The sequence below is a fragment of the Echinops telfairi genome, unplaced genomic scaffold, assembly GCF_000313985.2.
Source record: "Echinops telfairi isolate 266 unplaced genomic scaffold, ASM31398v2 ScPeMD7_7469;HRSCAF=8507_1, whole genome shotgun sequence".
Classification (NCBI taxonomy): domain Eukaryota; kingdom Metazoa; phylum Chordata; class Mammalia; order Afrosoricida; family Tenrecidae; genus Echinops; species Echinops telfairi.
The window spans coordinates 86,928,327-86,941,528 of NW_022111373.1; the positions used below are offsets into that span (position 1 = coordinate 86,928,327).

Genomic DNA, 13,202 nt, shown 5'->3' on the forward strand with positions numbered 1-13,202 from the left:
AAAAAAAAAAAAGAAGTGTCACATTAAATAATTCACTACACTGCTCCAAGGTACAGTAATAAAAAATTTTCTTTTGATGAAGAATTTCTAACACATAATTTTTCTTAAAAGGAGAGATTTTCAGAATCAAGAGCAAGACTAATTCAGAGATGAGGTGGTTGAAAAGAGGCATTGTGATGAAATTTATACCATGTTTATTAAAAACAGAAACAGATCAAAACTGTGTTTGTAATTTAAAAAAATATACAAAGACCAAGCATGTCTTTAAAAATGCTAGTGATTTTCATTAAGCACTGAAATGAACCTTAATTATTGGAATTCTAACAGCTTTAAAGGCAAGTCTTAAAAATGATAGTCACTTGAAGTATAAATTGGAAAGACATTTTGAGATGGTCATTTGAAAATATGTAGAAGTCTAATATGCATACCTACTGAGTAAGAAGATGCAATTATAGATATTTAACTTGAGAAAACATGGAATGGTAGAGATATGAAAAGCCTTCAAAAGCTTTAAAAAAATTCCATTATCTTTTAATTCCAAAAATACAAGAACTTTTTGAAGCTCTCTAATGCAAGGATGTTCACTACAACTTTGTTTACAATAATTTTAAAAATGAAAGAAGTGTAAATAGCAAAATTTAGTTAGCAAATTATGATTCATCAAATGATGGAATAGTAAAAAACTATAAAACAACGTAAAAACCATCATAAAGTTACGTTATGAAAAGGCAAAATAGATATGGATCAAAACCCAAAAGCAAGAAGGCACAGATAAGAAGGATGAATAATATAAAAACTGAGGGAGGGCGGAAGTCTGAAGAAGGCTGCTGGTATATCTTGGGGACTGCAATCAATGTATGAATTGTTGAATGGAAAACCAATTTACTCTGTAAAGTTTTAAATCATAAAAAGTTTTAAAAAACGAAAAGAAAAAGAAAAATATCTAGGGATATACCCGACTGAAAGAACAAAAGATTCATATGAGGAAAACTGCAGAACACTATTACAAGAAACCAAGAGTGACCTCAACAAATGGAAGAATATCCCATGCTCATGGATTGGAAGACTCAATATAGTAAAGATGTCAGTTCTGCCCAAGGCACTACATAAGTTTAATACAGTCTGGATATAATTACCCTCATCTTTATTCAAATAAATGGAAAAATTGATTACCAACTTCATATCGAGAGGGAAGAAGCCCCGAATTAGCAGAGAACTCCTCAAGAAGAAAGACACAGTAGGAGGGCTTGCTTTACCTGACTTTTAGCACATATTATACAGCCAAAGTTGTCAAAACTGCATGGTATTGGTATAATGACAGATACTCAGACCAATGGGAAAGAACTGAAAACCTAGAAATAAAATCATCAGCATACAGACAACTCATCTTTGATAAAGACCCCCAAAATATCACATGGAAAGCAGATGCTCTCTTTAACAAGTGGTGCTAGAAAACATGGATATCTACCTGCAGAAAATTGAAGCAAGACCCTTATCTCTCTCCATGCACAAGAATAAAACCAAGGTGGATCACAGACCTCAAAGTAAAACCCCAAACTATTAAGGCCATCAATGAGGGAATTAGGACCAATGTGAGAACTTTGGTGCAGGGAATACATAGGCTATCAGAAATAGGGAAGGACGTAAACACACAGGAGGCACAAAATGACAAGTGAAATATACTGAAGATAAAACACCTGTGTACATCAAAAGAATTCACCAAGAGAGTAATAAGAGAGCCCATGGGCTGGGAAAACATCTTTAGCAATGACACATCAGACAAAGGCCTTATTACTAAAATCTACAATTCTCTGCTGGCTTCCAAAAAGCAAAAAACTAAACGGCCATCGAGGAGGTGGGCAAAGGACCTGAACATAAGTTTCAGAAGGGCAGGAATTCAAATGGCCAATAAACATGAGAAAATGTTCCCCATCATTAGCCATAAGAGAAATGCAAATTAAAACAACTATGAGATACCACCTAACATCCTCCAATAGCCCAATTCAAAAATCAGAAAGCAACAAGTGTTGGAGGGGCTGTGGTGAGATAGGAACTCTCATGTACTGCTGGTGGAACTGTAGGTATGTACAGCCACTATGGAAATCGATTTGGTGATATCTTAAACAAATAGAAATTGAGCTACCATACAACCCAGCAATTCCCCTACTGGGCATATACCCAGAAAAGGCAAGAAAAAACCAGGGCCAGACATTTGTGCCTCAATATTTATTGCAGCGCAGTTCACAAATGCAAGGAATTGGAAACAACCCAAATTTCATCAACAAATAGATTAAAAAATTGTGGTACATACATACAATGGAGTAGTATGCAGCATCACTAAAAAGCAGTGATGAATGCATGAAGCATATCACCACATGGGAAGGACTGGAGGAAATTATGCTTAGTGAAGTAAGCCAAGCACAAAAGGAGAAGTACAACATAAGTCCGCTGAGGTAAGCTTAAAAAATAAAAAGATAAAAATGCAAAAGGGGCATAGGGAAAAAGCTTCTGTATATAAACATTCCTGGGGTGAGGTCCAGGTAGAATGGCAGGGGCCAGACCAAATCAAGGACAAAAAAGGGTACCAAACAAAAAAAGAGGGGGGGAAAAAAAAAAAAAAAAAAAAGAAGTGGGTAGCAGGGGACCAGGCCATTATTGTTTATATCTCCACAGGGAAAAAGGGACCAGACTTCAACAGTACTCCAAGACGTGAATGCAACATACTGGCATGAAGCAGTGAACCAGTAGAGAGGTCTGAGGGGCTGGCCCCAATCCCAACTATGTGGACAGCTGCACTGCACCCCACCCCTCACCCCCATGCCCCAGCAGAATAATTTACTTCAGAGGACAACACTGAAGCTACAGCTCAGGGAAAGTGAAATGTTTGATCAGAGCACACGGGAGCAAATGAAGGGGGAGGAAGAGAGTGAAGCACATCCTGACCCACCATGCCTTGAGGATGATATCAGAGCAGCCAGAGAGGACCATATGGCGGGCCCCACTATGAGACATAACATAACTCACTGACCCATAGCTCTATAGGGGACAACGCTGGAGACACGGTGTGGGAATTGTGCCCAATTTGACCCCACCGCACTGAGGAAAACACTAAGGGCATGCAACAAACACCAATGGGAGCAGAGCAAGAAACTCCCATGGGAGTATCAAAAATAGACTTTGGGGCCAGGGCATGGCACTCCATCAACTGGAAAACACTCCTAAAGGTCAAAAAACAGACCTTGAACTATTTACAGACACTTTTTTTTGGTCACTGTTTTTTTGTTGTGGTTGTTTTGTTTTGCTCTGTCTTGTTTTTGTGCATATTATCTCTGCAGGTCTATCTGGATAAGACAGGCTGGATTAACAATCCGGAGGAGAAAAGAACGGGACGGACAGTTTTGTGGGGACATGGGAGAAGGAGAGGTGGGGGAAAGGAAGTGGTGTTAAGAAACCCAGGGAAAAGGGAATAACAAGTAATCCAAAATCAGTGGCAAGGAGGGTGTAAGAGGCCTGGTAGGGATTGAGCAAGGGCAATGTAACCGAGAGAAATTACTGAAACCCAAATGAAAGGCTGAGCATGATGGTGGGACAAGAGGATAGTAAAAGGAAATAGAGGAAAGAACTAGGTGGCAGAGGGCATTTATAGAGGTCTAAATACAGGCATGTACATATGTAAATATATTTATATATGATCATGGGGAAATAGATGTGCACATATTTATAGGTTTAGTATTAAGGTAGCAGATGGACATTGGGCCTCCACTCAAGCACTGCCTCAATGCAAGAACACTTTGTTGTATAAAATGGGCATTCCATGATGCTCGCTTACCCGACACGATCGCTGAAGACAAATGTGGAAGAAAGCTGATGGTGCCTGGCTATCAAAAGACATAGTGTCTGGGGTTTTAAAGGCTTGAAGGCAAACAAGTGGCCATCTAGCTCAGAAGCAACAAAGCCCACATGGAAGAAGCACACCAGCCTGTGTGATCACAAGGTGTCAAAGGGATCAGGTATCTGGCATCAAAGAATAAAAAGTCCTATAATTGTAAATGAGGGGGAGTGCAGACTGGGGACCCAAAGCCCATCTGTGGGCAACTGGAAATCCCCTTACCAAAGGGTCGTGGGGAGGAGATGAGCCAGTCAAGGTTCAGGGTAGCAATGATGAAACAATAAAACTTTCCCCTAGTTCGTAAATGCTTCCTCCCCCCATTGTCATGATCCCTATTCTACTTTAAAAATCCGGCTAGACCAGAAGATGTACACTGGTACAGATAGGAACTGGAAAAAAGGAATCCAGGAGAGATGAACCCTTCAGGACCAGTGGTGAGAGTGGCAATACCAGGAGCGTGGAGGGAAGGTGGAGTGAAACGGGGAACCGATGACAAGGATCTACATATAACTTCCTCCCTGGGGGATGGACAACAGAAAAGTGGGTAAAGGGAGACGTTGGACAGTGTAAGATATGACAAAATAATAATAATTTATAAATTATCAAGGGTTCATGAGGAAGAGGGTGGCAGGGAGGGAGGGCCAAAATGAGGAACCGATACTCAGGGCTCAAATAAAAAGCAAATATTTTGAGAATGATGATGGCAACAAATGTGCTTGACACAATGGATGTAGGTATGGATTGTGATCAGAGCTGTATGAGCCCTCCAATAAAATGATTTTTAAAAAGGCAAAATGAAATTATGGCTACATGCCTGAGGAGGAAAATATTATAGAAATTTAGTATTATATTATAATAATCCCATTAAAAACATATGTGCATATAAGTATTGGGAAGGAAATAACCATGTATAAATTAACTATCATATTTGAGTTTGGGATCCCCAATAATTTTTTATTTACTTCTTTTAAGGGATTGATATATGATCTTTCTACAGCAAATATCTTTGATTTGTATTATGAAAATAATCACTAAAATATTTACTTTGTACAACCATTCAGTTATTGGTGAGCATTACATTGAGTATTACATATAGTACATGTAACACAAGGAGCCCTGGTGACAAGCTGGGGTTAAGTATTACATGGTTAACCGAAAAGTCAGTAGGAGGTCAGCTGCTCCACAGGAGAACAATGACAAAGTCTGCTTTTGTAATGATCTATAGTTGTAGAAACTTTATGGAACAGTTCTACTTGGGTCTATAGGGTTACTATCAAGTTAATGCCAGTGGGCTTTTTTAATGAAGAAAACTGGTTGAGGGGAGAGAGAGGAAGAGAAGGAATGGGAATGTTTATTTTATCATGTGTATGTGTTGTGATGTTAATCATATATTTAGCAATTTGGAAATAAGTTTTCAATGGAACATAGTAATGAATGGCTAATGTTCACAAGATTGTAGTCTATGCCCATACGTTTAATTTGGTTTCCTTTCTGGAAATGCCTATTTTATTGTATAAGAAGGTGACTTTCTTTTTTACATGTATTTCCATTGGACATGGCTCTCAAAACATTTCTGGGAGCTAACCATGCTTTATCTAACCAAACCCAAACTAGCATGTGGAGTTCATCCACATGGTCCTAAGAATCCTTTGGCTGATGCCGCCTGCCATGTGTCTAATCGGTTTTATAAACTCTATGCTTGAAGAAGATTCATATATTTACATGATTCAATAATGCTGGGGGAGTAAGGAATGTCGTGGCAAAGAGGCTATTTTAGCTGCTAACCTGGAATCTGGTGCCCATCACTGCCACCAAATAGTGGACATCTATGTCCTATCAAAAAAAGAATCTTAGTAATTTTGATTGAAAAATTTCTACCATGCATTTCAGCTTAGATATACTAACAACACTTCTTTAAATGCCTTGTTAGACAGTGAAATCTGGGAATGATTATCAAACACTATACACACTGTTTACAATAGAATCATATTTCTTTTCTCTCTTTTCCTCCTGCTTTTTTTTTTTTTTTTGCATGAAAAGTAGAATGCTGCTGAATGGTACCCAAATGTCTTGTATACCATGCCAATACAGCAGCTCAGCCAAAAATGCGAACAAAACAGTTTGCCAAGTAAAAGAAAACATAACAAATTGGTAATGGTTTCTATCTTGACAGAAAATGAAAATGATCCCTCAATGTGTGGCCACTCATGTGGACACATAAAAATGTCTTAGAAGCAATCATTTTACCTCAGATAACAGACCTTGACAGTGTAGTACAGCACACTGGCTGACTTTCACTTTTTAGAAAAGCGGCAACCATGACCTACAAAATAGTCTGGGAACCATGTAATTTATGCATAACACACATGCACATGCCATGCACTCATAATACTTGCTATAAATCATTTTGAATACAAGACTCCTTTTTCTTTATGACAGAGGATCTAAATCAACAGGGACTTGATAAAGCTGAATTGGTTTATTTATGAGAAATGATGCTGTTGCTTACTAGGTTACAAAAATTCAATGATGTATAATGGCAATAAAAAGGCAGCACACTTGTATTTAGGAGTACTTGTATATACTTGTATAGGGAGCCTGGTGGTGTAGTAGTTCTGCGCTGACCTGTGTGTGATCTGCATGGTCAGCAGTTCTAAACCACTAGCAGCTCCGCAGGAGAAAGACTGGGCTTTCTACTCCCGTGAACAGTTACAGTTTCAGAAATCTACAGGGTCACTATGAGTCAGCAGTGACCTGATGGCACCGGGAGAGAAAGATACTTGTACATAATGATTGCATGCAGTTTATGTGATTCTGCATAGTGTCTTGAACATTAAATGTATTTTTATTAGCTGTTAGATAAAACAATACCAAAAAAATTCTGGATATGCATGGTGTCTGACCTTCTGTTTAGGAAATTGCAAATGAAAGCAAAAATGAGTCCACTAAAGACTTGCTAATAGTTCCTTAAATTATTTCCCCTCCTTTCCCACTTTTGTTTGTTCCTTGGATGAAGAACTGACCAACATCACTGATCAGTTATTTTTATCTCCCAGGCTGAAGTTTTCCAAATTTTCCCCCCAACTCTGATAAAGATGTTACACAAAAAAATTGATTGCATTGTGAAATCACATCAAAAACAAGAATGACACTTTCAAGAACACATAATTGATATCTGAAGCTAATGAAGAATCCAGAATGAGAGATTACTGACCATGGGGGCTAGTAAGAACCTTGACAAGGTTAAATGGTCTTGCCAAGTTGAAAGTAAACTTGAATCCTGTGGTTTATGAATTTTAAATGAAACTTCTGGGGTTTGAATTTGTTGGTGACTTTCCTGTTCAATAAAAAAGGACTTAAATAGCTTATAAAAAAGGTTAAAAAATTATTGGGCATCAAACTGCTCTTACAAAACACCATCTTGATGAGTTAAGTGTAAATGAATCAGAAACACATGGATCATATTTCCTTAAAAATGCATATTGATTCAAAAATAAGGAGAAGAGGACTTAGCAAAACAATTTTTTTGTAGTGGCTGAACCCAAAACATTTGAAAGATATTTTAGGGCATTCAAGGAATCCAAAATAAAACCAAACCTGTCCAGTCATTTGAAAACCAGAAAGTTCTCCTATGCAATGTGCATTTATCTGCACTTATCTCCAGGGGCCAATCAGCACCTACTGGGCCTTCATCTTTGGCACAAAACTATGGAAGAAACTAGGTCTACCTTGAAGAACCAAGGAATTTAAGTATTAATAAATATCTATGGGCAACAGAAACCAATAAAAAGATATGTAGGATTTTAAGAAAAACTGGCATGTGCAATCTAGATCATACAGAAACTATACATTAATTGGGAAATATACAAAGTGCTTCCAGGGTCCCAGGTTAGGTAGAATTCATTCCTCCCAAAGCATCCTCCCCTCACCCTTTTTGATGAATGCTATGAACAATTACGGCGTCTTACTTGTGGAAATGTTTTCTAAATGTGTTTCTATGTCTTTTAAAATGTGTGCTCCAGCCTTTACCCTCCGCCCTCTAGAGTTGTGAGTGTTCAACACACCTTGCTGACTGGTCTCCTGGAGAAGGGGATGTTGAACAGAGCTCTGAAATAAGGGAGAGATGCTGCGTGGCAGAGAGGAGTGAGGCTATGATTCTGGGTGGGGATAATGGCACATGTGATGGCGTAGAGGATCCAGAGTGTGAGTAATGTGTGTGGGGTGATACACTGGCTTACTAACAACAATGTGCTGGAGCCAGGGTAGAGTGGGAGGCGGGGGCAGTTAGGTGTGAGGAGGCCAAACATACTGCATGTGAAGTCAAGTTGAGGACAGAGGAGTGTGATAAGGGAAGTCACAATTCTTATTCTTTTTGTTGTCAGTATAGGATAAAGTTCTAAGCACAGGATAAGTAGGTGCCACCTTTCCTGCTACCCCCACCCCTGCTCCCTTATCAGTGTCTTAAGTAGCTGAAAACTGTCCAAAGACAAAAGTGAAAAATTAGTAAATATGAGCATGTAGGAACCTGTAGATCAGAAACTTTGAAGAGGAAATTAGTAGGATTATGAAATGGATTGCTGAGGTCTAAAATTTTAGTGTCAAAATACTAAAAAAAAAAAAGAGAAAGATTTATAGTCTCTCAAAATTGTTTTCTAACTGTTTAATGTGACAGAGTCTTTGCTACAACATTGAGAGGTTACCTGGACAGAGGAAGTATCGTTTGTCTCTTGCACAGTACTACCATTCAACAAATGCTCATTGAGTGAAATGAAGTAAAACGGCGAGTCAAAAGAACATACAGTTCTGAGGCTAAGAGTAGAGGGAATGTCCAGACAAGGGAGATGTGATGGATGCGTTGAGTCTATTTGCCTTGGTTAATTAAAGAAATCAAAGCCCTTACCATCCTTCATCATCTTCTACCTCTGTTTCAGAAATCTCATTTTCAGGAGTTTCAGCAATTGCTTGAGTGAGTTTAGACTTAAACTGGTTCAGCAGAGCAAGAGTCTAAAATAAAAAGATTAGATTTATAAGTTTTATGATAAAGACTTGATTTTCAAAGAGATATTTAAGTTGGCTACAAAATAAAGCATTCTAGTAGGATATAAACCACTTCGACAAACGTCTCATTTCGGAGGAAACAGTACAAAAGTCCGTCAAACTCCAGCAGTGAGATTCAAGTCTCTTGATACTGCCTGTTTGGACATTTCCCTCATTGATAAGTGACTGATTTCTGAACTGAGGAAACTATGTTTAATTATAAAGAAGATGTTTAAATCTTAAAATTATTATTAATAGTTAAATTTTAATGTTTTTAAGATAGGAAATAATTAATATACGTGAAATGAAAGGCAAAAACAGTAACAATAGTATTCCCATTCACTAAATATATTAAAAAAGAAGTCAATGTTGGGAAGGTGGAATGAATGAATACATTAACTGTTGCAAGAAGGGTAAATTGAAATGATAGCTTTAAAAAGCCTTCTAGCAATATATATTGATATCTTTAAGATGCGTATTCCCTTTAATTAAAAAACTTCAATCCTAAAAATACATCATAAAAAATTAAAACACAGAAAACGGCTTATGCACAACATGTTCACTGGAGCATTATTTATACAAGTAGAAAACGGAAAGCATGATAAACGTCTATCAATAAGAGGATATAGGTAAATTTGGAAAAAAACTAACAGGCTATTAGGCTGCTAGTAAAATTATATGCATTTTGTTGAGTAAAAAAAGATATAAATATGTTATGTTTAAAAAGAAAACAGAGAACATTCCTCTAAATTCTTTTTCTTTTTTAAAATCAATTTATTGGGGCTCATAAAATGCATCACAATACATAGATCAATTGTGTAAAGCACATCTATACATTTGTTGCCCTCATCATTCCCAAAATTTGTTTGCCTCTTGGGTTCCCGGAATCAGCTCATTTTCCTTTCCCCCCCCTTCCCCTCCCTTCCTCTGCCCCCCTCCCCCATGCACCCTTGATAATTTATAAATTATTATTATATCTTATATTACACTGCCCAGCGTCTCCCTTCACCTACCCCTCTGTTGCCCATCCCCCAGAGAGGAGGTTATATGTAGCTCCCTGTGATCAATTCCCCCTTTCTACACCCCCCTTCCCTCCTGGTATCGCCACTGTCACCCCTGGTCCTGAGTGGTTCATCTGTCCTAGATTCCCTGCGTTTCCAATTCCCATCTGTACCGCTGTGCATCATCTGGTCTAGCCAGGTCTGCAAGGCAGAATTGGGGTCCTGGTAGTTGTGGGGAGGAAGCGTTTAAGAACTAGAGGAAGGTTGTGGGTTTCATTATTGCTATACTGAACCCTAAGTGACTCATCTCCCCACTACCCCTCTGCAAGGTATGTCCAGTTGTCTAGAGATGGGCATTGGGTCCCCATCATGCGCCACCCTCATTGACAAGGATATGATTGTTCTCCCCGCCTTTGGTGTTTGAAGCCTGGTCCCTTTGGCCCTTCATGATCACATATGTTGGTGTGCTGCTTCCATGTGGGCTTTGTTGCTTCTGGGCTAGATGGCCGCTTGTTTACTTTCAAGCCTTTAAGTCCCCAGACGCTATAGGTCTCAATAGCTGGGCACCATCAGCGTTCTTCACCACACTTACTTATGCACACATTCGTCTTCAGCGTTTATGTGGGGTAGGTGGTCACACAATGATGATTTTTGTTCTTTGGTGTCTGCTGCCTGTTCCCTTCAACACCTAGTGTTCGCACAGGCTCGTGTGCTTCTTCTCTGTGGACTTTGTTGTTTCCGAGCTAGATGGCCGCTTGTTTGCCTACAAGCCTTTAAGACCCCAGATGCTATATCTTTTGATAGCCGGGCACCATTGGCTTTCTTCACCACATTTTCTTATACACACATATGTCTTCAGGGATTTAATACATATATCATATCATTCCATATTTTAATAATGTCAAGTAGAATTGTACAATTGCTACCACAATCAGTTTCCAAATATTCTTTTCTACATCAACACCTTAACATTGTCTCCCGTTTACGCACCCCACCACTGTACCCCCTCCCCCCAAAATCCTTATTATATTTGCTGTCCCTCAATAGGTTTATCCATCCTGGGTTTCATGTACTGAAAAATGAAAAAGCATATAACACAGCTTCAAGAGGGTGACCTCCACTGACATAAGATTTCTGAGCTACAATGTAATAAGAACAAACAAAAAACGAACAAAACAATACAAACCCAAAATACAGAAAATTTTGGAAACCAGATCATGTCCAGCCTGTGTCAGAGGGGGGAATCTACTGACAACGTTTTGACTGTACAGGTCAGATTTATCCTCTGAATTCTTGTTTGACTCCTGTGCTCTTTGTGGGGAAGAAGCAACAAGTGCTTCTAATGCTGTAATAACATTGTAAAAACATTTTTCCCCCTACAGACTGAAGAGAACAGAATGTTAGGGAAAGTTTTTCTGTTGGACAATTTTAAAGAGTACATTATTGTGAAATGGAATAAAGTGCTACCAGTTTAATGAAACCAAGGGCCTAATTAAAATTCTGAACCACTCGATGCAGTGCTAAAATACACACATTCACTGGGAACAAGATGTGTGATAGTTCAACATATGGATAACAGGCACAATAAGGTGTCACTGTAAATTACTAGGCTCTAAAATTTACCTAGGACATATCATTAAGACTACAGAGCCTGAAAAATTACTGCATATACTCAAGTATAACCCAACCCAAATATCAGCCGAGGCACCAAATTTTACCACAAAAACTGCATTAAAAATGTGCTGAAAAACTCGATTTATACATGAGTATATACAGTAAGTAGGTTTTGAACGTAATTTCAATGAGCACAAATAATGCCAAATAAAAGAAACAGAGAGATGTATTGCTAAAATATGGCGGTAAAAAGTGCCATATACATTTCTACCTGTACCAAATATGCTGTATATACTGAAGTATATTGTGTATCTTATTCCTGATCATAAATGTGATGGATTAATGCAGTGGCTGCAACAATGGGTTCAAACAAAAAAAAATTGAGAGGATGACATAACAACTTGTGTAGTAACTCATTCTGTTGTTGTTATGAGTTGGAACCAATCTGATGGCACTAACAACAACAAGAGTTGTTGAATGAGATAATTTTGGGGGGAATAATTCACATCATACAATTCAATAGTTCAATGATATTAAGAGCTCTGTAATCACAATCAATTTTTAAAACATAGTCTTCATTCTTTATTCATTGCTGTCAGCTTCCCATTCCTCCCAACCTCCCCTGCCCCTAGGTAATTATTCATCCAGTTATTGTTTCTACAGATTTACCAAACCTGAATTTCATATACAGAAAGACACACAAAAAGCCCACAAACAACATAAAAAAACCCTTAACAATAATGACAAAATGAAACAAAAATCAAAATAGAAAAGAAAGCAAAACATACGAAAACTTGGGACAAAGTTAAACTAGGTTGAAAGGGTAATCAAATGAGAAGCTGTTGTATTTTATTCTAAACACATCTGCAACATAACATAACACTGCACAGCCCTGCACCATCCTCGAAATTGTTCTGATGCCTGAGCCCATTGTTGCAGCCATGTGTCACTCTGTCTCCTTGAGGTCCTTCTCTTTCTCGATGCTTCTCCACTTTACCAAGCATGAGGTCCTCTCCAACGACTGCTCTCTCCATCACAATGTGTCCAAAGTCTGTAAGTTGAAGTCTTGCCATCCTTATCACTAAGGAGAACTCTGCCAGTACTACTTTCAGACAAGACAGTTTGTTCTTTTGGTACTCCATAGTACTTTTTAATATTTCAGTAATCTTATTTTATTCTTCATTTGCTTACATATATTCTTCACAAGGCAATCTAAATCCAAAGTCTGTATAAAGCACCATAAATTTCACACTGTCTAGCAAAATAAGGTATTTTGATTTATTTTAATTATTTTTAAATTTTAATAAAGCATTTTATTGGGAGATTTTACAGCTATTATAATCTATATATCCATTGTGTCAAGCAGAATCACACATATTTTGCCATCATTCTTTTCAAAACATTTTCTTTCTACTTGAGCCCTTGGGATCAGCTCATCATTTTTCCCCTCCCCATCACCCTCATGAACCCTTGATAAATTATAAATTATTATTATTTTCATACCTTACACTGTCCACTGTCTCCCTTCACCCATGTTTATGTTGTTTGTCATCCTGGTTGGGGGGGCGGGGGAGTTACATGTCAGTTCCCTCCCACCTTCCCCCTACCCTCATGGTATCACTACTTCCATTATTGTTCTTTTTTTTCTTTCTTTCTTTTTT

At 38.1% G+C, this 13,202-nt stretch overlaps 1 protein-coding gene across 5 annotated transcripts in view; it reads right to left on the reverse strand.

Moving 5' to 3' along the window:
- The window catches only part of CWC27 (CWC27 spliceosome associated cyclophilin), a 302,723-nt gene that overhangs the window by 29,379 nt on the left and 260,142 nt on the right, over positions 1 to 13,202 (reverse strand). For all 5 annotated transcript variants that reach the window (XR_006679578.1, XM_045285120.1, XM_045285121.1 and 2 more), the window contains exon 13: positions 8,790 to 8,893. Coding sequence is in view for 4 of the 5 variants with exons in the window: in XM_045285120.1 (XP_045141055.1) it covers positions 8,790 to 8,893 (104 nt within the window). In the remaining variant the exon portion in view is untranslated. The remainder of the gene's footprint in view (positions 1 to 8,789; positions 8,894 to 13,202) is intronic.